This window comes from Manacus vitellinus, unplaced genomic scaffold (genome assembly GCF_001715985.3).
Source record: "Manacus vitellinus isolate BGI_N305 unplaced genomic scaffold, ASM171598v3 scaffold_36_pilon, whole genome shotgun sequence".
NCBI lineage: Eukaryota > Metazoa > Chordata > Aves > Passeriformes > Pipridae > Manacus > Manacus vitellinus.
This window is the reverse complement of record NW_021940508.1, coordinates 2,453,003-2,479,803: the sequence shown is the minus strand read 5'-3', so window position 1 is coordinate 2,479,803 and position 26,801 is coordinate 2,453,003. Positions and strand designations below refer to the sequence as shown.

Here is a 26,801-nt window from a genome sequence, read left to right as displayed (position 1 = left end):
TAGGCAAGACTAGTTAGAATTTAGGTGCTTTATATTAAAGTTGAAACTGCATTATATTGCGTTGTCTTCTTTTTAAGGTAATACATTTAACTGAAGGAATTGTAACTGGCAAAAAAAAAATTAGGTCTGCAATAAAAATAAAATATCAAATGATTGTTAATGTCTTGAGTATAGAATATCCAAAGCACAAAATATGGAGAACAAGGGGTGGGGGGAAGTATCACAGAAAGTGTATTTAACAACAAAAACAGAGGAAATTTTGAATTTAAAATTTCATGGTCAAAGAGACAAAATTCTAAAGAAGACCTGTAGAACTGAAGAAAATACTGAGGGCTCAGAAAATAAATAGCAAATCAGGTAATGAACAAGTTCCTTAAAAGATAAAAGGAACAATCCTTTTTCAAACAGTGTTTGTAAGATGTTAAGTGAGCACCAGGTGTATTGGAAAGACAAAAGAGTTGACTGTATGTGTGGGGAACAAGGAAGGCAAGCTCCTTCATTTGAGACAAGTGTGTGCTGTGTCCACAGAGAAAGGGGACAAAAATAGTGACTTTAGCAACTAGTGGGAAGAGATGCCAGTGTAATTGTGTGCAGTACAGTTGGGAAAGATGGAGGCCTTAATTCTTAGCATTTCTGAATGGTTACAGCTTGAAAGACATGAGAGTTGCTGATGATTAAACAAGGACCATGGAAGATGGGAAATGGCATTTGATGGGCAGTGAAAAGAGCAACCTTTTGGTTGTAAATTAAATGTTTGTATTCACTTTCTAGGCACCTGCTTGTAATCCTCCCTAAGTATTTAATGGATAAATACTTTAAAGTAGCTAAGTGGTTCAATGGCCTAAGACCTATTGATTTTGAAAGGGATTTACATTTGTAAATCACTTAATCTCCTTTTAAAAAGCAACGTTTTGTCATTATGTGGGGCAAAATAATCTGAATAAGGTTTTATATTAAAAACTGAGACTTTCTAGACACAGATCTTTCAGTCAGAGCAAAGTTACCATATTTTTTAGCCTTTATATTCACTTTCTCTGCAACTCTTTGTTAATTCTTGCTTTGAATCTCTATATTCTACATTTGCAAATGAGAACCAGAGATGAAAACAGTAATACTACTGCCTTTGGCTCTCTCTCTACCTCCCTGTTGTTCTTCAGTTACAGGACATACTTGAAAATGAAGAAATACAAAACTCTGACAGTCTCCTCTGCATACATCAACGTGTCTGTGGCACTAATTCAGGAGTGAAAAGTACCATACTGTGGTCTTAAAATATACCAGAACACTGCTTTGTTTCCTTTTTGAATTTATAGCCTCTTAGCATCAGAAAATAGATAACAAAAAGCATTGTGTTGAGCAGTTCAGTGTTCTGCATAGTATTCCTTTTGGATTTTACTGTTATTGATGTGTAAGACTGATTTAAAAATCTTGTTTAGGACCAACAAAGTTGGCAAGTGCACCCCAGCTGTGATTTGTGAAATGATTGCTGTGCTTCTTTGGAAGCAGGACAGCAATTATTTATGCATCTTTAAAGAATTCTTCTTTGAGTAATGAGCATGTTAAAAGGATTGGTTTCCCCCTACTTAAAGTGAAAAAAAATTACAGGGTTTTCTTCCCATGCTCTTCTACTTGGAAAATTGTTCTAACATACCTACCCAAACTAAGGAAGGATATTTTATAAACTTTCTGATATGAATATCATTGATACCTCTGATGAATACATACCGATGGTATGCTGATGAATTCTGTGCCTTATATTTGAAGAAGTCTAATCAAATTATTCTTTACTCGTTTTCACATGTAAAAAAGTGATCATCTGATTATTATTTTAAAACTATTGAAATTTAATTAGATTGAAATGCACATCTCTAAATATCAGAGCTCAAAGTGTCACAGCACTGGTTTTCTACAGATTGGGATGTACCAATGGAAGAAGCAATAGTGCAGTTGGATGCAGCTTTGCAATAGCAAGAATTGTCTGCAGGAATTCGTCTATAAGGATATAGATATGTGTATGTCTAAAGGGATAAATTAAACTCTAGTGCTTTGCTCTCTGAATTTGTCAAAGGTACAGAGCAAATCCTGCACTCATTTTTGAATTTGTCCAAATCTAGGGAGTTCATGGACTTCTATGGAATTACTGTCATTCTAATAGTTATAAAGAAGTAGATTTAGGATCGCACAATCAGGATTATATTTCTTGAGAAGAAGGTAATAATGGACATATTTTTAATAGATTGTTATGTGCCAAACGAGGTATTTTTGATTTTGTAGAAGAGAGGAGGATATTAATTATTTTTACTTCATATATTCCAACCAAGCCAGCTCACAAGTTTTGCTTTATATTGTAAGCACAAACATAACTTTTTCCATTTTTCATGTAGAGTTTGAAAAAAAAAAAAGGAGTGGAGGTGTTGGTGTCTAAATAGGTGTTTCGTTACACCTAGTGTATGTGAGAGTGAGACAAGAAAGAGTGAGCAAACCTTTGTCCTGTAGTTGTTGGACTGGGATGATAGGACTGGGGAGATTTGGTTCATATCCTGCTTAATATTTTTGAAATACAGAAATGTCCCAGAACAAACTGTGGGACAGAATAGGACAGATAGATGAGACTCCACAAACAGCAGAACCCTCAAAACTTTTCAAGGCAGAGGTGCCTGCTTGAAAAATCTCATTACTTAGCAGAATAGATGGCCTCAGTGCTTCAGCTAATCAACACTGTGCCTTTTCTGAGGATGGCATTAAGGAATCTTAATGCAATATATTTTGCAGGGGGAACTTTCAAGAGCCTAGATACATGCCAGTAATGAAATAAATAAGAACTCCCAAGATGTTTTTCTTTCCATAATAGGTTAGCTATGATGGAGAACTTCACAAGCACCCACAGCTGGAGGCTGATTTGACAGCTGTGAGAGAGATCTATGGACCTAATGCAGTATCTCTCAGGTACGTCATTGACCTTACTGTATTGTGGAGCCTTTAATATTTTGGATATTGAGTTCCATGTGGACCTTCCCTGACTGCTGAAGCACTAGTCTCTTCTGGTGAAGAAATGCAGAAAGCACATTTTGTGTCACAAAAGAAAGGAGCGCTGAAAACAGGCAATAATGCTGGGTTTTCACTTTTTTGTTTAGGTTTGGGTTTTGTTGTTGTTGTTGTTCAGTATAGGTACAAGTGGCTGTGCTGAGAACAAGCCCTGGAAGCCTGTTCTGAAACATCATTGTCTTTTGCAGTTCTGGTAGTATTTGATCAGGCTGTTGTATTTTGTTGAAAATTACTAATCAACATTTCTCTAAACCCTTGTTAAACTCCTTTTCTGTCATGCTCTGTATATGACCCTGGAGGTGAACAAGAGGAATGATAAGCGATTTAATAAATATTTTCCTTAGGGAAGGACTGAAGGAGTTGGATTTGTCTAGTCTAGAAAAAAGAGAAGGAAAAAACACAGTAACAGTTTTTCTTCTTCAAAAAAGCTGTTCGTAGGTAGAAGGAATGATCAAATATTCTGTATTGTCATCATGAGAGACAATAAAAACCTAGGATTTCATTAGAGGTTAGGGAAGCTTTCTAACTGTGAGTATCTAAAGTATCCTACACAGGGAAGTGATGGAACCTCAGTCAGATATGGATTGCTAAGAGTAATTACACAAAAATTCTGTTGGACATAGATAAGCATGCATGATTCTGCCATAGGGCATATCTATATGATATTTCGAATATGCTTCAGATATTTATAACTTTATTTTCCGTCTGTGTAATCTTAATAATTTCATAAAAATAACAGGTAGGCAAGATGTAACAGACCTGTCAGAAGTATTGAAAGGGAAATATCAAAGTTGTCATACAAACCAAGTAATAAAATGGAGATAAGATAATAATCTTAGGCATGCATATAGTACAAGTAATTATTTCCATTAATCTCTAAACAGTAAGCTGTGTTATTTTGTCATAAGAAGAGAGAACATGCCTACAACTATGGTGTACTACAACTGTTCAAATTAAGTAGGAATTTACTACATTTCGAGGACCTGGGGAGTTGTGTGTGGGTTTAGAAAGTGGATAAGTTATCAGTTGCCAAACTGATAACTATGACATTGAGAATACCTTGATTATAAGTTTCCTCACACTCCTAAAATTGAAATATTGTATGTAACCTTTCAGAAACTTTAATGCATCTAATTTATTGAATCAACTGTTTCTGTGGAAGCATTGTGATCCCCTCGAGCTCAATGTAGTAGAAATTGGCTTCTGTGACTGTTTTTGGCATGTGTAAAACTTGAATGCTTCATCCACTCTATTGAGGTTGAAAATACTTACAAATTCTTGGAAATAAAAACCACAGCATTAGGCATTCAGTTTCATCACTCTGCTGCAGCTCCACTTCTATGAGGAGAGAGAAGTTTGCATGACAGAGTCTACTAAGATGCATATTTCCCAGAAAGTTGACCCTCTTTTGCATAGTCTCTTGCTGTCACAGAGTCAGCTGTACATATAAAAGTTAGGTTCCTATGCCAGCGTGCTTTTCACCACTGCTCTTAGAAATCTGACCACAAAAGCCGTGAGAAGATGATCCATCCAACTGATCCAAACTCTTCTGTATCTCTTTACACTGTTTATGTATTGATGGACAGAGGACCTCTGGGAGCTTCAAAAGCAAGTTACGTTCATGAAGCCATTTTAGGCAGCAGATCATAAGCTGCAGGTGTTGGAATAAAACATAATTTCTTCCTCACTTTCAGTTTGGGAAATTTAAACTAGAGTCAGCATCATGTGTCTAAAAACCATCTTCTAAGATGGTGGTGTATTGGGGGCAAAAGGATTTCAGTGAATATGGAAGTTTCACGGTTAGAAGTAATTTTTATCTTACTCTTTCTTCCACTAATACTTCTGTTACATTAGTTCAACTGTGCTTCTGTTTAATTTATAAAACTATCCTTGTTAACAGCCTTTTGAATCTCAGTCATGTAGGTAGCACCAGCCCACATTCATAAATATTACTTAAGAGTGCATAACAATCTTTGGATCTTCTGGAAAATGAACAAAAAACCTCATGGCACTGTTGTGTAGGGTAGTGGCTAAGCCATTACCACTAAGTGGAGAGCTCACTCACTGTTTCAAAGACAGGTTTTCAGTGAATTGTAGGAGCTCAGCAAGTGCCTGTACAGTTCTGGGTGAGGTGACACTGGAGGAGCTGTAAGCATGGCTGGGAAGCCTCGTGTAATACAGCCCTGTCCAACCATTCACCTGCCCTGTGTGTGCCATGTGTGGACACATCAGATCTAGAGAGAGAACTCGGGTTTGCCCTGACCAGAGAGAGCCATTGGATTGCCAGAGTTTGGTGGTCTTGGCCAAACTTAACAAGACACCAAGCAACTTCCAGTGCAAACTCAGTCCTACCATGGCTGAGAGGCCACTTAGGTAGGAGAGTGTTATATTCAGAAAAAATTTTAGTGTTTCGAAATTGCCTTATGGGCTTACTTATGCTCAACTAGTGCTATGTACTTCAGTCTAGTTTAATAGAAAAGCATGGAAGTCACCGTGAGAACAAGCATATGAATGCAGTGTAAAAAAAAAAAATTATTGACTAGAAGCTAATCTGTAAAAAATTAAGGCTGATTGCATTTTTACAGTACTGACCACTTAAGCAATTTAAATGAAAAGGAAAGCAGTTTTTTTATTCAGGTTTATGAATGAGTATTTTCTAGGTCTGTTTTTCAGAAGTCTTTAAGTATGTAGGGGAGGGCAATCCAAGTGAGTCAGAAAATTAGAGGCAGAAAAGTCACAGTTTAAATGTAGGATTTCAGATGGCAATGAAATACCTGTTAAGTATTTCATTATGTATAAGTTATATATAAGTTAAATCTGAACCTTGGGAATTCCAGCAATACTACACATAAGAAAGAAAAAAGGCGACTATTGCCTTGAGCACATTACAGGGCAGTCTTTAATTTTGACAAACAAATGCTTGAATGTATGAAGCAATCTCCCCCAGTATAATATGTTCTCTAGGCTATGTTTTATTTGTCTACAATGATTTATCTCTAGCCTCTTCTCAGGTTACTGACTGTTAATACTAGCTGAAATACTTTTGAAAATTACATGCGCAGCATGTGACTATTAATTTTCTTTGTTTATTTGTGGAATACATGAGACAAAAATACATAGCAGCAATAGAGAGATTTTGGGGGAAGTAGAAGAAAAGATTTATCCTGTTTAAGCAAGATTCTCTGAAAAAAACTTACAGTGCAGCATAGTCACCCACTGGGAATATTAATCCAATCTATGTAAATGTGTATTTGATAACCATTCTGATTTTACAGACAAGATTATCCTTTATAAAATCTTCCCTGTTGTAAGTATTCCTGGGTTGAGGAGTATCTTAAAGAGCTCTAATGTAATGTAATTCTTTCTTTTCAGGGAATATGGAGCCATTGATGATGTAGATATTGATCTACATATTGATGTTAGCTTTCTTGATGTAAGTGATCTAATCACAGAATTACATAATGAACATTAATACCCATTTAATTTTGGGGTAATACACATCAGACTCTCTAGGCAACCACTGAGACTTTCCTTTTGTGGAGACTTGATCTTCACAAGTGGCTGTCACATTACCGATTGATACTCAGTGGAAAGATTTTGTTTTCCTTTTATGATCACATTGTTAAAATGCTTTGTAGGTTTTTATTTGCTGCATGTGTATTTCCTTTCAAACGTGCTTTGTGAATGGTAAATGTTTTAACAAATATAAATGAAATACTTTTTTTTTTTTAATGTTATCCTAGACATTAGTCAGGTAAAAGCATTTAAGCATTTCTTACAGCCCTGAAGGGAAGAGGGCCTTGGCTGGAGTGCTTCTTTACAATGATTAGGGAGAGGCAGTGGTGCTGTCGACGGGCAGCATGGCTTCTGTAACAGTTTGCTGTCATTAACTTCACACTTCCTCACTGCATCTGTGCAGTAGCTTCCTGGACTCTAGATAAAGAATAAAAATTAGAACTTTTAAGGGCATCATTAGCTTCTGCACAGATATGCCATATTTTTAGGTTAGCACAGCATATAAGACAGTTACTCTTGGGCTTTACTTATTTAAGAAATTTTTTTCTTACAAATTAAGAATATAAGAAAATTGTTGAATTATTCAGATCAGTCTTAAAGAACAAAAGTTTCATTTGCCCTCTGTTATGGTGTTAGTTTCTATTCTGTGTTTGTTTGCTCCTTTGCCTCTCAGCTTTGAAGCAGTATCTGTTGATAGATGGGAATGTATCTGCCTGCACTGAACATGCAATGTTGTGTATAAACCTGTGCTTGGTTTAAATGAGTTCACTCAAGAACTGGAAGTAGACTGACACCGCTCTTGGGGGCATTAACAGGCAATAATTTGTCCTAAGTCTCAAGTGTAATGTTGGAGCAGATATTACACAACTGGGTAGATGTATGGATGGTGTTTATAGCTACCCTGAGGTAGACTGACAAAGTGCAGCAGTTCCTCAAGATGGCTAATTGTGTCTGTTTTTTCCTTTTTATCTTAAACTAGGAAGAGATTGCTGTGGCTTGGGATGTGATTCGCACAGAGCCTATAATAGTGCGGTTGCACTGTTCACTTACGCAGTACTTAAATGGTCCAGGTTGGTCAATTGTGTTTTCTTCTTTTGCCTTGTATGGTGTCCTGGTCTGACCAGATCTTTGACCCTGCATGTGCCTACTTCTACTGCTGGTAGGAGTCCGATTGATTTGAAATTAAGCTGGCTTATGTTTGCATGGCTGTGCACTCTATAATGACACGTGCATCTAATTTAAACTTGCATAGGTGGAGTTTTGGAACTTGTTTTCCTGATGTCCTTTGAGATGCAACTGCTTCACCTAGGGTTAAGGAATAAACATCTACAGTTTCTAATATGTGATTTCCTGATTTTGGAAATCAAACATGATCTGCACAGATGAAATAAGAGTGATAATGAAGATGTACACAGACCTTTGCAGCCCATTAACATGCCATTTTTCACACATCTTTGAAGAATCAGTCACAATAATTATCCTTGCAGCTTCTGATTTCTATATGAGCATGTGAACTCTAGAAATCTTTGTATTTGAGTGAGTTGTTAAGTGAATAAAGTTTCCTCATGAGAGGAAAATGGTCATGCTCATGAAGAATCAACTGATTTTGAAGATTTGGAAACATTCATATGCAAGAGTCGACTTCAGATATATTTTTACAGTGAGAAGTCAGACTAAGTTTGGATGATAACTTGCCCAGCTTTGGAAACTTGCAGTACAATCTGTCAGTTCAGGCTTTTATCTGTGGGAGAATTCTGCCTCTGGAAAATTAATAGATATTTCCAGTTATGTTTAGCAAAATCTGTCCCAATGGGCTATTTTTACAGGATATGTTGCCTGATGATTCTAACTATAAGCTATATTCTGTTCATTCAAATAAGCATTTCATTATATCTATCTTTTTTTTCCCCTTGACTTTGGTATTTTTGTCTGTAGTTTATTACTTCAATGATTTTTGTAAGTATTGAGATCTTAAAATATGTATTTGCCATGGCAGGAAGCAGTGTTAGTATTCAGAACATCTCTATCACAACGTAATTTAAAAAATAAAAAAGTGCAGCAAATGAGAGAAGGTGAAGCGTGAAGAGCAGTGTGCAGTAAGAAATGATCTAGTGAAATGAGAAGTAACAACAAAATATCTTTGGCACTGTTGACAAGGTTAAGATGGAGAGCTTAGTTCTCAGTGCTGCAGCTGAATGATTGTGCAAGTGCCTGAGTACTGAGAAAGGTAAGGTCAAGGCCAGAGGCAAGTGCTTTGCTGACACTGGTTTTATAAACTCAGCTGCTGTTGCAGCCGTGTCTCTTTACTAGCAGAGCCCAGTGAGATCCACCATCTTTTGTGTTAATTCTGTGAATTCCTCTTCTGCCTTAAACATGGGTGTTTTTGAGACTACTGAGCCAGAATGTTATGCTGTGCCTTTTCTCCTAGAGTACCTTCTGTTGATTGATAAACAGAAATACAGCACACTCCAAAGCACAGTGGGAGATATTAGTACCACCTTGATGCTGAGTAATATCCTGATTTTAGATGGTCATTCGTCTAGTTAATAGCTTGTCTCAGTAGTGTCCATGTGGGCATTTTTTCCCTTGTACCTTAGAAACCTTTTTTAGAGAGGATGAATCATCCATTGAAGCTATTGGGATCTCTCCTCTGACTCTAGAGCCTAGACAAAAATTTTGGTCTAGATGTCAGATTTTAAGATTGCTGGTGTTAGGTATAATGATTCTTACTGAAAGTATTCCCCATCCCAGCACAGTGTGTCTGAAATTTGACAATCCAGAGATATTGCTACTGCTAATGAGATCATCCATCCCTTTTGAAAAAATCAGTTTGTATTTAAAAGATGAGTTTATGTTTTATGTTATTTGAATAATAATATTAGAGAAGGGGTATATATAGTGCTTTGAACTAAGTGAAATTGCATGGCCAGTTTAGATATATTGTATTTTATTTTAAAATTTAATTTATTAAAGCAAAATTAAAGGATAAACTTTGACATTCTGAATAAAATCTGGCATTGTGAGTGGTCAGAATAACATCAAAATACTGATGTACTGTTTCTAATAAAATTTGGACAGACCCCAGATTTTTTGTTTTCATTCCTTTTTTTATTCTACTGTAGTCATTACCACCTTACACAAATTATAGAGTCTATTCATGCTTGTAATATGCATTGGCTGTTGTTCTGCCTTGAGGACCTGAGGCTCTCTCAACAAATACTGGATTACATCTGCCACTTCTTTCTAGCAAATGTTATTAAAGGATTTTAGTAATGCCACTAGCTAATTTTTGTCCTTTGCCCTGTACATTTTCAATTTCAGACAGATGAATGTGGGTACACCAATGCTTGGATGGACCTTGAGGAAATGTCAGGGTATTCTGTGGCCACTGGAATTCACATACTAAGCACTTACATTATGTTTTTGGATCTTGAATTAAAACACCCTCTGAAAGATAACCCAGATACTAAATAATTCAGTTCCAGTCTGGGCTTTCTTTGTAGCCATAGAAACTCTACTGTGTTTAGATAATTTACTTGCAAAAATGTTTCAGAATTTAGGCGAGATGAATTGCTCGTCCAGATATATTTAATCTGATGCTGCTTGCTGTTTGCATTATATATATATATATATAAAAGATACATTTTTGTAAATAAAGTTGGTGAGAAGAGATACATTTTGGAGAATTCCATTTGTAGAATTGTAAATTGTATAGGCTGATATTCGAAAAAGTACCATTCATTTCTTTATATGTTTAGATGACATGTCCACTTTTGCTATTGCTTCAATTTCATTGTCCATAGTCAAGGTCCAGGTAGAACAGAGTCCCTAAATGCCACTTACATGGTCATCATGAGTTCTTCACTGCTGTTGTGAGTTTCTATAACAGCGATATTTTCTTATTCCCTAGTGCCAACTGTGGATGTATTTCAGATCTCTACTAAGGAAAGATTTGGGCTGGGACATCAGCTGAAAAAGTAAGTCTTTAAAAGTGTAAACCCCTGTTTTTAGGCAAATACTACATTCTTTTTAGTTCTTGGACCATGTCAAGTAGCATAAAATTCATATACTGTCAGTTTAGTTGCTGGATCAAGGTGTTTTGACAGTTGTTGAGGAGAACATGATCTGTGCTACTTGCCAGGGTTTTCTGTCCCTTTACTGACTTTTAGGGAGTAAGCTACAAAAGTTCTAAAGAGTGCATTTCTGCTTAGATGGTGAAGCCTCTGAAGTAGGCATCTTTTTGAGCTTCATGCATCCCTAAGGAGGCTGTGCTTTTATAGTGGCCTCTAGGATATATTGCAGTAATTAAGCCATCCATGTTTTGAGTACAAGACGGAAGAATAGTCAAAAAAATAGCACTCATATGGTCATGGTACAATTCATTTTAATACAGTTTTGCTGAGTCATCTTTTCACATGTACATGTGTACTTGTAATAAAATTATAAGTATATAGGCTTTAATATTTAACCATTACAATGTTAAGAAACCCTTAAGGCAAAAAAATTGCTGTTGGTATTAAAATGTCACTGCAACATTTTTTATAATTTTACAAATTAAGCAAGTTATTAAAATCTCTGTGATACATGACTTTGAAGGAAAAAAAAAAAAGAAACACTCCTCTGACATGAACAATCTCTTAGAACGTTTCAGTATTTACACTGTCTCTGATTTGTGCACCAGGTAATTACTAAAGGTTCATGTGAGACATTTTCAAGAACATAGCTGCCTACTGCACAATTGAGCAGGAGTCAGAATACCCATGAACCCAAAGGTCCCTCTTAGCTGTGGCAATGGAATAGTAATCTCTTTTGATAGAGTCCATACCAAATTCAGCTTCGACTTTTCACTCAAAGACCCCCCCACTGCTAGATTAGATTCAGAGAATAAGCTCCTACTTAGCTGTGCAGATGCAATAGCCTATCCCTGTAGTCACATGGGAGGCAGATCCTTGTAGTTGGATGTGATGCCCTTGAATCAGTTAGTCTCTGGATCTCCATGAGAAGTATAGTCTGCATAAGTCTCACAGTTGCAGTGGTTGTACTCACACTGTATTTTCATTAAGAGTTCCGTGTTAAATTAGTTCTGTGTGGAAAAAAGGTGTTTTTGAGGAGCTGAGGCACCCAGTCATCGGTCCACATACATGACAGAAAACTTTGCCTGTAGCTTGAGAACACTGCATTATGTCATCTACTTGGTGAGCACTGAGAGCCCAGTATTAAAATGATTATGTCTTGGCTAGGATAAGAAAATCTTTTTTTTTCTTTCCTAATTTCCAGGATCATGCAGACATTTGTTACACAACAGTGGAAGAACAGTAAAGAGAAATCTAATTGTACGCACAATAAGAAGGTGTCTGACAAAAAGGTGAAATCCCCTCTGCACATCTTTTCTACATTGCGCAGGTAATAGCAAGAAAAATGAGCTATTACCACCATAAGCTGTTCAAAATCTACAGCAGACTTCACAAGGTGAAATCTTGACTTTTCTCCACAGAGAAGTGCTCTATTTATATCTTACCTCATGGGTTTCCAGTCCTTGTGTTGCATGACATCAAGAGTGAACTGGGTACTGCTGCAGCTTCTAAGAATATTTGAAGGCAGAGCATTTCAGTGCCCTGCTATCTGAAGCAACCAGGTTTCATCTAGAACTGGAAATTTTAACTTGTGTTTATATCTTTATTGGTTTGGTAGCATTTGACTGTTACTTGAATAGCAAGAATAAAAATATAAGTTATATATATATACAAGTAATATATATGTATAGCATATATTATGTGTATTTAAAAAACCTGTGGTTTTCTAGCTCTTATTTCTACAGGAGTGTGTATTTTTAATTTTTTAAAACTAGAATGGTCCTTAATGAAAGACTGATTTTTAAAGATGCTGAGCACTCTTCCCTCTCCACTATTGGATTACATTAATGTTTACTACTTGTGAAAGGCAGGCAAATTCAAAGAACAAAGACATTAAAAGCACAAGACATAGTTTGTGGATAGTTAATTTCAATTCACTATGCTTTCTGCCAGTTACTCATACTCTTAAGTGTATATAAAATCAGGCTCTAATTTTACCTCTTTCAGGATTGTGACTCTTTACTCTAGTGTGTTTTCCTGCTCATGGAAGGTTGACAGATCACCCCTTTGATTCAATTAATGAACTTGAATTGAATGCTTCTTTGAATATTCCTTCTTTTTGATTAATTTTACCATTCTAAATTCAATGTATAACAAAAAGAATACAGCAATCACTCATGTTGAAAATGAGAGCAGTGTCAAAGATGACAAAAGGTTGGCTGTTTATTCAAAGGTAAAGGAGGAAAGGTGGTGTTTTAAGTAGAAAGCTTATCCATTCCCTACCATGCCATACACCATTGGTAAGCACAGGCACAAGCCTGGGGTTTGGTTATATTCAGAAATGGCACACAAAACCAGCCTACTCTTTTTCCTCTGGATTTGGCTGCTGATGCAGTGCCTGTCTGAAGATGGCTCAGCCCAAATACAAGGACCCTCTCTGTCCCTACGGTGCCATTCCAAACTCCCTTCTGCAGGAGGGTGATAGTGATCCTGCTGCTGCAGTGAATCAGCAGCCTCCACATGCATCTTCCACTGTCACCACTTGCTAATGGGTTGGGGAAACCTGCCAGCCTCTCCCTTTGGGTTTTCAATTCTTCACTTGATGCAAAACAAAAAAATACTCCAAAGATTGGACTTGCTTATAAAGCATAGGAAAAGGATTCAGCATACCTGTTACATGTTCTTGCTTTGCAAGGACAGGCAAATCTGAACCTTACAGAAATGTGTCAGTACATGTGAATGTTGTTTTGTAAAAACCTCTTGTTATTTACTTTTTGCATTTATAATTTAGGTGCTTCACATTCTCATTTCCAGTGTTACAGAGCTAGAATTTGTCTAAAACCAGAAAGAGTGGCATCAAATTGTCTTCTACAAAGTGCCGAGATTATTATGAGGTTTTTAAAAATCTTGTCCTTTTCAGCTGAATTAAATTCAATTTACTGTCTGCAAGTTTCACTGCTCATTTTATCTTCCATTGGATCTGAACATAGAATTTGTTATGCTGTGTCCAGAAGACAGTAACTTTCATGGGATCACGCCATACTGATTACATAGAAAAGATAGATTTTGTTAATGAAAATGTGTTATAATCTCATGTGAAATATGTGGTTTTCATTGCAAAGATGATTTCTTGAATAATTGGTTTGTTTAGAGACATAGAGAACCTTACAAAAAGCTGTAAGGTCATAGCTATGACTTCTACTTAAGTTGTCTTTTTGATCCATGAGCTTGTGTTGAAAAAGGAGTAAGATGTCTATTTTGGTATTGGAAAATGTCTTACAGTTGTTTATTTTTTAAAAGTTTGCATTGTGTTTATCACTAGTGAAAAACATGAAGATAGGTGGTACTTAAAAGTGGTTACATTCTGTATGATCTTGCTTGATTTGCACAGAATTTTGATCGTTCTCCAACTTTGCCATCTTCTTTATTTTAAGGTCGCCGAGTTATCCTCCTCCTGGCTGTGGTAAAAATAAATCAAAACTGAAGTCAGAACAGGATGGCATCTCCAAAACTCACAAACTACTGAGAAGGACTTGCTCTAGCACAGTGAAGGCGGAGGATGTGTGTGCCACAAAATCTCACAGAACCTTTGGCCGCTCGTTGTCGAGTGACCCTCGTGCTGAACAGACAATGGCTATTAAATCGCACAAACTGCTGAATCGTTCCTGCTCTGCAGCTGTCAAGCAGGAGGAGTGCATCACTTTAAAGCCTCATAAGCTGTTAAGTAGGTCGTGCTCTGGGGATCCTCGATGTGAGCACAACAGCGCCTTGAAGCCCCACAGACTTTTAAGCAGGTCCTACTCCAGTAATCTTAGAATGGAAGAATTGGATGGATTGAAGAATCACAAGTTGCTCACCAAGACTTACTCCAATGCCCCTAAATCATCCAAAATGGAGCCTTTCAAGGAGTCCACCATGGCAGAGAGCAGGAGGCTCTCTCTTACCTCAGGGCTTATTGGTATCTTAACGCCATCTTCATCATCGCCTTCACAAGCTGCTGTGCGTAATATTTTTTTTTTATTCTGCTCATTTTCCTCCTGTTAATTTTCAAACGTGCTGTTATGTTTTTTATGCAAAGATATTAGACGTAGGACATATGTTAGTGACTATATTGGATATTCTGGAAGACGAGCAGTGAAGTCAGCTTTTTAAGGAGGATTCAAACAGCTGTGCATGCACATATATTTAAGTTATAAAATCAGAATTTTTTGAGGTCAGGACAGAGATGTTATATGTTATGTTGAATGCAGCTCAATGTACAGCTGCTGGCCATGGGAAAAGTTCAGTCATTCAATTCCTTCCCTGCATCCTGCAGGAGAAAGGGAGACTGTGCACTTCTCTGCTGAAAAATTAGTTTAGTTGCAAGGGCTTTTCTCATTTCCCTGTTTACTTCACACGGGAAGCAACTGTCCATTAGCTCTTTTGAGTGCCAAATTACCTCTGCTTCTGGTCTTTTCATCTGCCATCATCATTGTGCTGGAAGGAACACAGTCAGAGTTCAACTCACCTCTTGCACATTTTTGATTTTTGAGAGGTTAAACCTTCAAATGCATTGGCAGAAGTCAGAGGCCGGGGAACAAATTAGGCCCACACTGGCCTCTTACTTTCCCCAGAGACATAACTGATTGGGGAAAAAAAAGGGTAGTTCTGAAAATTAATTCTTCTACCTATGCCTCTTAAAGCATGGTTTTTATACTTTAGAACGAAGAATGAATTTGTTTGCACTCTTTCAAGGCATTAGTCTGTTTTCCGTATTACATCTTGGGAGAGGCATTTAGAAAATAGTCCTCTCCATTCTCTGCCTGGGGGTATCTTGGAAGCTGATGCTTTCTTTGGATGCCATACATATATTCATAATAATCCATTCTGAATAATGAAATTACATTGAGTGCACTATGTCTCATTGTAATTTAGTTCAGTAAGCTGTAAGCTATACTCAATCAAATCTAAAAGCAGTGGTACACTATCATAGGATCATTTATATACATGCTGTGTGGTTGGCGTATGTGATGGGCACAGCAAAATTAAGATGAGCTGTCAGAGTTTTTACTTGCAGTTTAGAGACACACTTTTTTCTGAATCAGCAGAGGATGTCCTAAAATAGCAAGACTTTTCTCTCCTGATGTTAATAGGAAAAGTCCCATTGGTTTTTATAAGATAATGAAGAGCTGACTAAGTTCATTACTGATGTTATCATTAGTGATGTTATCAGCTGACAGGGAAGAAAGGCAAGCCCTGCTTGGCAGCCTGGAAATACTACCCTTAATTTATTGCTGGAATGCATTTACTTTGAGGGAAGATCATCACATATGTGATCAGATGCAGTTTGACTGATGTTAGTGGAAGGACACTGAGAGTCTATTTCACATTTTATATGCATGCACCAGATGTGTGGGTAGCCTGGGTCCCTAACTGTAATTTGAAGTCAGTGGAATGTGGAAGTGATGAATCAGGACCCTACCCTATGAATCAGAAGAGAATTCTCTTCAATTCTCAGCTGAAATGTTAGGGTATCATATATGAACACAAGTAGGACTGTTTTCCAGGAGAAAAATGGAAAAGCAGTTAAGCAATTAAGCAGTTAGAGAAATGAAAGGACATAAGCCTATAAACAAAACCCCCAAAACACTGTAAATGGAGCTGATCTGACTTGTTCAAAACAAGATGTGATTGAAATAGATGTCAACCTAGAATTCTGTACCTTACTGAATCTTGTAACAGAAGTTCCTTCTAATTTATGTTGCTATGTGTTGAAAAAAAAGAACTCGAGTGGTATCTGAACATAGAGAGATCTGTTTCTGCAGTGCTTACAGAAGTGAGATCTTAGTAAATATGAAAGAAAAAGGTTTTCAGCCTTTCTGAGAATTACACTAGTCTTTCAAGCCTAAATGTATAGCCCATATTTGGATAACAGTTAAAATATAATGGAAGTCACCAAATGCCAGTTTATTAGGCTCAAGTGAAGGCACTGGTGTTTCCATTTGAGATTCAAGTTCTTGGGATGGTGAGATACAAAACTTCATCCTATTTAAGAACTAAAAAGAGATACTAAAAACCTACCACACACTCAGTAAACAGCAAAAGAATTGATTATTTGTAATGGCTGGTTCATGCAAGTGAAAGATCTTTTTAGATGCAAATACTGCTTAATTAATGTGTTTACATGCAAAAAATACAAGTGCTTTACCACTTCCCTATAATTAGCATACCAACACTGAAGTTGCCTCAACTTTTTCCTTGCAGCAAAATTATGGTGCAAAATGTGTTCCCGAGCGACACCGTGGCTTTCTTGTGCAGGTAGGATATCATATCTTACCCACTTATGAAACGCTGTGGAGCATCAGCTAACTGTTAATTATTTTTAAGCAGATGTTACTATCATTTTCATTGTTCTCAGACTATCGAATTTGCTGAGCAACGGATACCAGTATTGAATGAATACTGTGTAGTTTGTGATGAACCCCATGTGTTCCAGAACGGCCCTATGCTGAGGGTAAGTGGTGTGCTGGAAAACAATGCATTTTATAGTGCCTTAAATAGCAGAGGACCATACAAACCTGTTGAAAAACTGATTTATGTGACATGTGTTTCATTCTGATATCCTTTTAAGATGCAAAAATGTGAAGCATATTAATTAGATTTTGCTGTAAATTTGAAAAAAAAAGTCTTACAAACAAGGAAGATGGAAATCAGACTTGTATAATACCACAGAAATGTAAAGAGGGACTGTATTTCACTGAACACTGTTGTGCTGCAGTAGTCACAACCAGATAAGATAGAGAAGTGTATTAGAATGCTTTCACGATCCTCTGGCATTCTTCTAACAGCTCAGGGCACCTCATTCTTGAGCTTTTATCAAGCCAAGACCACTGTATTTACGTACTCTGGTGTTAATGCCACCACTCTTCTTTTGACCCTGTTTTACTCACAAGCTGCTGGAATGAGCCATCCTCAAATGTGATAAGAAAGGCAGTAGAAGGACATGCTCTGTGAAGTGTCTGATCTAGCTGTGACCTAGTCCAGGGACACTGTCATAGTTCAGTATGCCCAAAGTCTGTCCAGTTAGACAGCTCTTCCTTTCATTCCTGTGTGACTGGGAACAGAATTTTCCTTGATGAACATTTTACCCTCTCATGCTGTTGATGCATACAGTGAAAAAGAGTAAGATGGACCATGAGAGACACAATCTGCCTGGAGCTACTGGATCAGTGCAGCTTTGTGAAAGAGTATATTAGAATAAAATTCTTAGCTCTAGGACTAGTCTGGCAGTTTAGAATCCTCTTGTTTCACCTGCCCTGCATCCTATGGAAACATGAATAGCCTTGAAAGAGTAAAGCTACGGAAAACTGTCTAACTACAGTGTATGAATGGTTGAATACCTGATAATTTGTCCACAGTGTAGCAAGCAACTACACATAAGCTGAAGCAGATGTCATCTATGATAGTTACATAGAACTAAATTGAGGAGAGTTATTGCTCTACCTGGCAGCAGAAGTCATCTCAGTGTCATTCCCTATGACACTGAATGGCTCCAGGGACAAGCATCCTGACTGCAGGCAGGGTATGCAGATAGGTTGCTGATGGGGTTTGAAAAAGCATGTATATATTCAGTTAACACTATTTTAAGTCATTGTTAAACTCCTATAGTTTTGGATATCCAATTAGGTGTTATTTTTGCCTCTTCAAGCTCATATCTACCTTTTAAAAGCAAGGTTTTCTGACAGAGCTATTAGCGACCAAACACTGGCACCAACAAAACAAAAAAGGCATCGTTTCCTTATTCCAGTTCCAAGTTCATCTTGCAATGCACTGCTATGAATATTACCTGTGACAGGATAAGATAAAGTGAGTAATGTTTGGATAGTGAGTAAAATTTGAATAACGTAATTATTTATGTTATTGGGATTTATCTTTTTTCCGTAGGTTGAAGCAAATTGCAGGATTTATTCCTGTTCACATGATGAACTATTAAAAGAAAACAAAATGGGAAGTTATCTGCTCTAAATAAAAAAATCTTAATTCTTCTTACTTTCCCGCTGTAAAGATTACAATCTCTCAGAATTGACTTCTTCTGTGACTTCAGTTTAAAGAGATGTCATTTTATAGGTATTAGTTGAAGAGTTTGTCAGCATTTCAAAACAAAAGAAACCACAAACAACATGCTTGCCCTTGAACATATATTCATCAGTACCTTTGCAAGGAGCATAACCTGGCAAGCTTTGCAAAAATGAAAGGGTGTCATTATATAACCCAGGAAAAATGAGATGCCAGGAAGAAATCTATCATGCTCTGTGTATACTTGAATGACTCAGTAAGCAATATAGAGCCACTAGTGAGTTTGCAGTTCTATAGAAGGTGAGAAAGGATCTGTCTGAATCAAGCATGAGCTTGCCAGAGTATGTTAAGGAAATTTATGCTTCACTAGTGAGAATTCTGGCAGGAGCAGCCTGAAGTGGTCAGTTGTGGGGTTTATTTACGTGCTTCAGCTAGGCACACATACATACATGCATGCATACATACATACATATATACATACAGAGAGAGAGAGAGAGAGAGAGAGAGTGTATGTAAAGAGAAAAGAGCATGTTATGTTTAGTACTGCTGCAAGAGCAGATCTCAGAAGTATTTTTATTACGAGAATGCAGCAGGCTTTCATTTAAGGCAAAGCTACGTGCAGTTTAGCCTTATTGAGAATCCCTGGCCTTCGTAAAGAGCTCTTCCTTTTGATAGCACTGTAACTTGACCAGGTTTCATAATGATCAATACCTTGCTATGGTGTTCTTGGCAAAAGTGTTTAGATCTCCTTTTCTGCAGATGACTGTCTCGAAGGCATTACTTCCATAGGCTCTTTCCGCAGCAGGTTGTGTTACCAGAGGTGCCACAGACTAAGTAGTTCTGCATGGTTCATCAGTTTCTAACTTTAAAGTTTAGTGGCTCCACACAGATGCACGCAGGACCATGTCTGGGTGTGTGTAGCCTTAATGATGAGTTTCTCTTCTACCCTTTGGACCTTTTTTTCAACAACAAAGAAGGTATATTAATTTATAAAAGCATAGCAAAGTTATTGCTTGAAAGGATATTTTAATATGTATTTAGGCTAGATTTTGTAGTATTTTATGGAGTTTTATACAGTTATAAAGAAGCCACTGAGAAATTTGATTGTCTAATCCTCCAGCATGTCAGCCTGCTGCCTTTCCTAACTTATAGTGTAGTTCAGTTAATTGTCTCAAAATGCAGTTTAAAAATTCAACAATTGCCACTACACAATAGTTACATTCTTTTAATACTGCCATACCTACTTATAAACTCTCATGCCATACATAGTTTTTTGTACTGGTTGTTACTGACATGCTTAATTCAGATGTCTCATCCTCAGGACAACTGGAGATAAATGTGAAACTGAGAGATAAAGTTTTTCCCTTCTGCAGACTTACTCTACAGGCTATCTTTTTATCTTCATTTTTAAGTATTTTTAAATCAATCTCTTTCAGCAAGCTTTCTTCTCACTATTGTTTCATTTTCCTAAATAAATTTTTCTGGTGGAGTGTTCTATTTTTAATACCTATTTCAATTTAAGTTACTTTCTTAAAATCTTGGCATCTTTTTTCCCATAAGAGACACTTGATGACAACAAGATGTGTCATTTTGTATAGCTTAATTTAGACACCAGATCCCTATGTCAGAATATCATTGTATGGAAGACGTCTCTTGCAGAACAGCCACATAACACAATTGCATTTATTTGACTTAATGCTTTTACAGTGGACATCTGTCTTGCTCCAGAGTCCACAATACTAATCTAATCATGCAAATATTCCCTGCTGATTCAGGGATCCTGTTATACACAGAAGTCTTGAGATGTTGTTAGGCTGTCTTAGTCCCTTATTGAGGATAAATAAAGGGGCTACTTTACTGACCTACTGAAGATGAATAAGTACAAAATTCTTAGATTTCTCTTGGGAATTTCTTTACAGAGCAAAGTATGGCTCTTTCAGAATTTTCTTTTGAGTTCCAAAAGCTCCCTGAAATATACAAGATCAGAATTAAAGAAAAACATACAAGGTAGATGGGGTGAGTTTAGAATATACCCAAACCTAATGCCCTCACAAGGAACTGCAGCTCTGTTACTGTGAAGGGGAAGCACAAAGGTTCTCTGGAATGGAAAGTACCATAATGTATCATAAAGTTGTAAGACTCTTCTTTATGAAGGCCCGTGGTCCATTGCTTCATTCCCTTTAAAAAAAACCCCAACAGTAAAGCAGTCAATGTTTTCCTATAAGTTTTCACACCTTTCCCATATGAGAGGAGGATGAATGAAAGTTCTCATCATAGCATGTATCTTCTGTATTTACTTCAAGAGCACAGTCAGATCTAATGATTATTTGCAGTGTACCAGAAGTTATAAAAACTAAATTGAATGTTCAGTTACTCTACACTTATGTAGAGTGCCACCAAAAATGGCAAATTCCCTGAAATCACTGCATGGCATGATTTGCGGAAATTCTGCAAAACACAGGGAAAATTCAATGAATACGTGGATCCTAAGAATAAAAAGTATTCTTTAACCTCTTGCATAACATGGACCATACTATTTCATGCAGTCATTCTTAAAAATAATCGGAATCCTACCTATTTTGCTCTTCATAGAAGGATTAAGAAACAGTTTTGAAATCATTAGCAAGGGTTGGGACTGAAGCCTAAACATCTAAACATCTCCCTTAACTCATATGCAGGGCCAGGAGCTGGATTTGGTGATCTTTGCGTGTCCCCTCCAACTCAGCATATTCTGTGATGCAATCACACTGCATCCTCCTGCAAGGTGACCTGTGCTACGCAGCTCTCAGGAGCTCTGTCATCTTCTGAAGTAGCTCTTTCCTCCATTTTGAAAAACAGTGGGAAGTACAAGGTCAAACTTTATGCTGAGGAGAGATAGAGAAGGCAGACATGATAAATATACTGAAAATCTCCAAGGATGGAGATCTGTACAGCCTCTCTGGGCAACCTGTTACAGTCGTTGATAAAGCTTTAGGAAAAATCAATTTTAGCTTTATCTAAAACTTTGTATAAAGTTTAGATAAAGCTAATCCTATGTGAGAGAATAAAAGCACTAACTGACCTGCAAAGGTACTTTTCAACCATCTGATTTGGTTCATCTAGCTAAAATAGGTAGTTTCCAAAGCAGATATAAAAATGTAATAAATAAATTAAACATTATTTGGTTCCATATTAGAAGACTATTAACTTTTTTTAATGCCCTATAAAATTCTTTCTTTTATTATTACAATAATAATATTAGGGAAGGACTAAATTGCATTTTAATAATGCAACAGTTTTGCTGCTGTAATAGAAGAGAAATCTCTTGTTTCAGGAATTCAGCATGTACTTTTACTACAGACATTCTATGTAATGAGATTGTGAGTCATTAACAATAGTGGTTATTATATTTAAGGATCCGATTAAAAGAAGTGTAATAAAAATGTATTATTGTATTCAAAGACTGGAGGAAAGAAAATGTCAGTCCTCTCTTAAAGAAGGGCAAGAAGGGGAGGACCCATAGGCTGGTCACTCACTTTGATGCATGGAAAGATAATGAAGCAGCTAAGCCTCAAAACCATTTCCAGGCACATTAAGGACTAGAAAATCATAAGGACTAGTCAGCATGGCTTCACCAGTGGGAAGTTGTACTTGACTAACTTAGTAAACTTCTGTGATGAAGTGAGTGGTCTGGTAGATGAGGGGAGAGCAGTGGATATTGGCAACTTGGACTTCAGTAAGGCCTTTGGCAGTATCTTGTCATAAGATCCTCGTAGACAGGCTGTTGATGCATGGGCTGAATGAGGAGATAGTGAAGTAGTCTGAAAACTCACTGAATGTCTGGGCCCAGAGTGGCTTAAAGTTGAGTTGGAGATCAGTAACTAGTGGTGTGCCCCAGGGATCAGTAATGGGTCCAATCCTGTTTTGGAGCTTCATTTATCACCTAGATGACGGTGCAAGAGAGTTTGTAGATGATGAAAACTTGACAAAAATGAGAGAAGTGTGGGATACTCCAGACTGATGGGCGCCAGTCAAAGGGACCTCAACGGGCTGGAGAAATGGGCTGCCAGGAACTTCTTTCAGTTCAACAAGAATTGCCAAATCCAGCCCCTAGGGAGGAACAAACCCAGGCACCAATGTATGCTGGGGGCCATCCAGCTGGAAAACAACTTGGCTTGAGCAGAAAAGGACACCAACTTGAGCATGAGTGAGCAGTGTGCACTTGCAATATGAAAGGTTAATGGTATCTTGAACTACATGAAACAAGAGAATTGCCCACATGGGGAGAGAGGTGGTCCTGCCCCTCTATGCAGCCTTGGTGAGGCCACACTATGTCCATTTCTGGGCTCCTCAGTACAAGAAAGAGATGAGACTGCTGGAGAAAGTCCACTAAAGGGTCACTAAGATGATTAAAGGGACTAGAGCACCTCCCATATGAGGAAAGACTGAGAAAGTTGGGAATGTTCAGCCTGGTAAAAAAGAATGTCTGTAAATACCTGAATGAAAGGTGCAAAAAGGATGGGGTCAGCCTCTTTTCAGTGGTGTCCAGTGACAGGACAAGAGGCAGAGAGCACAAACTGCAACACAGGAAGTTCCTGAACAACAGGAAACACATTTCTACCTTTTTCACCTTTTCTGAAGGTGACTGAGCATCGGAAAAAATTACCCAGAGAGGCTGTGGAGTTCATATTAATGGAGAAATTCAAAAGCTGTGGGTCCAGGGCAGCTGGGTCTAGGTGACCCTATTTTAGCAGGGATGTTGGACCAGATGCCCTCCAGAGATTCCTGCCAACCTCAATCTTTCTGTAATTCTTTGATCTTACTCAGATTTTACATAGTAAGCTATGTGTGAAGCTAATGCTTATCTTGCTGTCTGTCTTCCTGAATCCCTCACGAATTAGTATTTATAAATACTGAAGCCTTTGGTAAAACAGAATGATTGAACAGATTTTACAGCCCTGTGAGACAATTAAAAAGGACAAAAAAAATCTCAGAATGCATTCAATAAGATAATTCAAAAACCCTCTGTGTATCGTTTTTCAGTCAAGACATCTCCTTAGAGTGCCATCTTGTGTTGAAACCTCAGACTGAGGCCTCTTTAGAACAAAGCAGGAATTAGCAAAAAACTCAGCAATATGAAATATTAAAGCTAGTTTATTTGAAGTATGGATTTGTACTTTGAAGTAGGTTGAGTTCCTGTTAACTTGAAGAGGTCTTGGATTTCTCTGTCATTTGAATATGAAATTATTAGGCACCACTGAAAACACAGAAGCACTGATGTTTCAGAAACAGTAGGCCGCTTAGGGCTAGGAAATTTTTGGAATAGAGTAAACATTATTGAACTATGGAGAAAAGGCTAGGGGTAAAATATGTTTAGTCAGACTGGAGTTTAGCCAAGATGTTTGTGAAATTCCAAGATTCTTGTGAAATAATGCTGTGGTCCTTCTAATCCTTACTTCACAATGTAGGTTGGTTTTATCTCTTTTTATGAAAAAAGCCTCTCCAGTTACAACCTGTACTTTAATAGAATGGATTTCAATTACTTTATTTTCTTCTGACAGACTAAAATGACTGTAGTGCTGCTTTTCGTGTAGCACAACTTACCAAAGTGCGCTTTGCCCAGCTAGAAATTCTATAATGCTTGTTTGTTCACCATCTATTTATATATTGTGGAAGTAAAAACACTAGAAAATGAATCCAAAGCCAAAACAAAGCCAAACAGAACAAATGACATATCTTATTCGGCCATATTCTACTCTCATTTTTTTTCAGGTTATATCTGTTTACAGCTGTGGTATTTCCCATATCTTTGAGCAGCATGTTCCACATACCACATGAATATTGTGAGACTACTCAGAGAGTTTACTTTGCAGTAAAACTAAGAGTTTCTGTGGTTGAAAGTGGGAAACAGAACTGAGATTTGAAGTTACATTTCATCTCCATGTCTGTTGCTTTCAGTAGAAGTGAGATGATTGCTAATGGTTTCACCTTTACCATTTATTACATTTGCTGTAAGTCAGGCAGTGAGCCTTCCCTGAAGCATCTCCTATTGTATCAGTGGTTTTTAGGTGTGTCAGTCATGCTGCAGCCTCATTAGTGTCTGTGTGATATCCCTTAGGATAAGGAAAGTGTGGCACATTGCCACACTTCTGAACACAGTTTCAACCCACAGTAGAAAGTAGCAAGACAGATAAATACACACTATGAAAGTTCCATCTTTTTGGAATTGAAGGAATGCCTGGAAAATATTTTAAATAGTGTATGAGTCCATGAACTAGAGTATGTAATAGCACTTGGGTTGTTTGCATGTCTGCCACTAAGTCACTGCAGGAAGCAGCAACACTTGCATTGTAACACAGGGGAACTCTGAGCCCTTTTTCATCACAGCAGCAGTTAGGTGGTAGCTACTGATCGTGCAAATGGGGGTGGCTAAAGGAAAAGTCTGAAAACCTCAAATGTTTAGAAAATGCTTTCTGCTTCTGTCGTTACCTTCTACTTCCAAGCATCTGCACTCTCAGGTTAACTGCCCACCTCTTATTTTCTTCTGGCTTTTCACTACTGAAATTATGGTCCTTCTAAATAGAGTTTCAGCACTAATGATCTCCACTTAAGTAGTAGTGTTGTGAAAGCCAATTGCTTTATGTTAATTTTCTTTTTTCAAGTGAAAAAATAAAGTGTGAGACCTCGTGCAGCTGCTGTTGCTGAAAGGAGTTAGAGTTGCCCTCTTCAGGTAGTGGAGAGCAAAGTCTCCCAACCAGTCAGCTCTGTGTGTCTTCAAGGTGATGGTTGTAATCTGTGCCTGCACCTAAGATGAAGTTCACGTTGGGAAATACATATTTGAGTGTATAAGCCTTATTTTGCTATGTATTTTCCCTTTGAAAACAATGGGAACTAGTAATCTAATAAAAGGTGGTTATTCTGTGCATTTGTGTATATGGATCCACATCAGTAAGAAAAAGTCTGTAAATTTCATATACCTACACAAAAATTCTTAGAAAGTTCAGCTTGCTTAATATAGTACACGTACATAAGATGATGTTGGAATGATGTAACTTTTTATAAATGTGTTAGTGTTGTTCTTGTTTGTTTACTGTGGCTAGGGAAATTTCTTATATTTATGATCTGAAGTCAGAACAATCCTGTCCCAAGGGCTTACATCCTGTGACAAAGGAAAAAGGGACACCATAAAGGGAAACACACTAGCAATATGCAAAACATTAGCAGCAGAGTAAGAGCAGCCTTGAATCTCAGTTTCCCCATAAAGCTTGTGGTTTTCTTTAAACTCTGTCTTCTGGAATTGATTTATCAACTTAGTTTTCATGTGTTTTCATTGGTTCTAGCATGCATTACTGCAGAAAAAAAACAAAAATAAGGAAATGTAATACTGAATAGGCATGTCACAGTATGTGACAAACAAAATCCCTCCAAATGTTTGCTTCTCAATTGCAAGCTAATATTTTAGTTTTGGAGGGATTTAAAACATTTAAGTGGTTGAACCTGACTGATGACTGGAGAAGAGGACACTGAAATGGCCATACCAAAATCTCTTGGAATACACTACTAACAGTATGGGAAATGAAAGTTAAAAACATCTGATTTTACTAAATAGAGACAAATTTCAGAAACTATTCAGAAGTGCTCTCAAAATGGCTGGAGTTTGGGTTAAAAGGCATCCAGGGTGGATATATGAAGACAGGGTTCTGTACTACAGCATTGAGATTATTCTCCCCATTATACTGCAATGGAAAAATATTCAGTGGACAGAAAGGTTCATCAAATACATAAAGCTGTGTTCTTTTTTGTTTGTGCTTTGTTTGCTTTATGAAGGCAGAATGGTCAATTCTCACTCCATATGCAGTTTAGATAAAGTTTTTTTATTTGTGATGATGTTGTGAATTATTTTTTAACAGGCAAAAACTGGTTCAACAGCAAGGGGGTTTTATTATTTTTTTAATACCTACAAAAGAGTGGAAACATCTTTATTTATTAAAATATCATGTGGCCTTCCCAAATTAAATGTTTTTGCTGTAAAAATATAATGCATTTTCTTACATGACATGGTTTGAAGCTGGCTTCCTGCCAAGTTTCCAAACCTTACCACAAGAAGCCCCACCACCTCAAACCTCAGGGAGA

At 37.3% G+C, this 26,801-nt stretch overlaps 1 protein-coding gene across 1 annotated transcript in view; it reads left to right on the top strand.

Annotated features, from left to right (window-relative positions):
* PARP8 (poly(ADP-ribose) polymerase family member 8) overlaps positions 1 to 26,801 on the top strand; it is a 122,512-nt gene that overhangs the window by 74,741 nt on the left and 20,970 nt on the right. Inside the window, 8 exon segments of the mRNA XM_018077319.2 lie at positions 2,852 to 2,946; positions 6,418 to 6,478; positions 7,541 to 7,631; positions 10,472 to 10,538; positions 11,839 to 11,964; positions 14,069 to 14,633; positions 16,878 to 16,931; positions 17,032 to 17,127. Coding sequence (XP_017932808.1) covers positions 2,852 to 2,946; positions 6,418 to 6,478; positions 7,541 to 7,631; positions 10,472 to 10,538; positions 11,839 to 11,964; positions 14,069 to 14,633; positions 16,878 to 16,931; positions 17,032 to 17,127 — 1,155 coding nt within the window.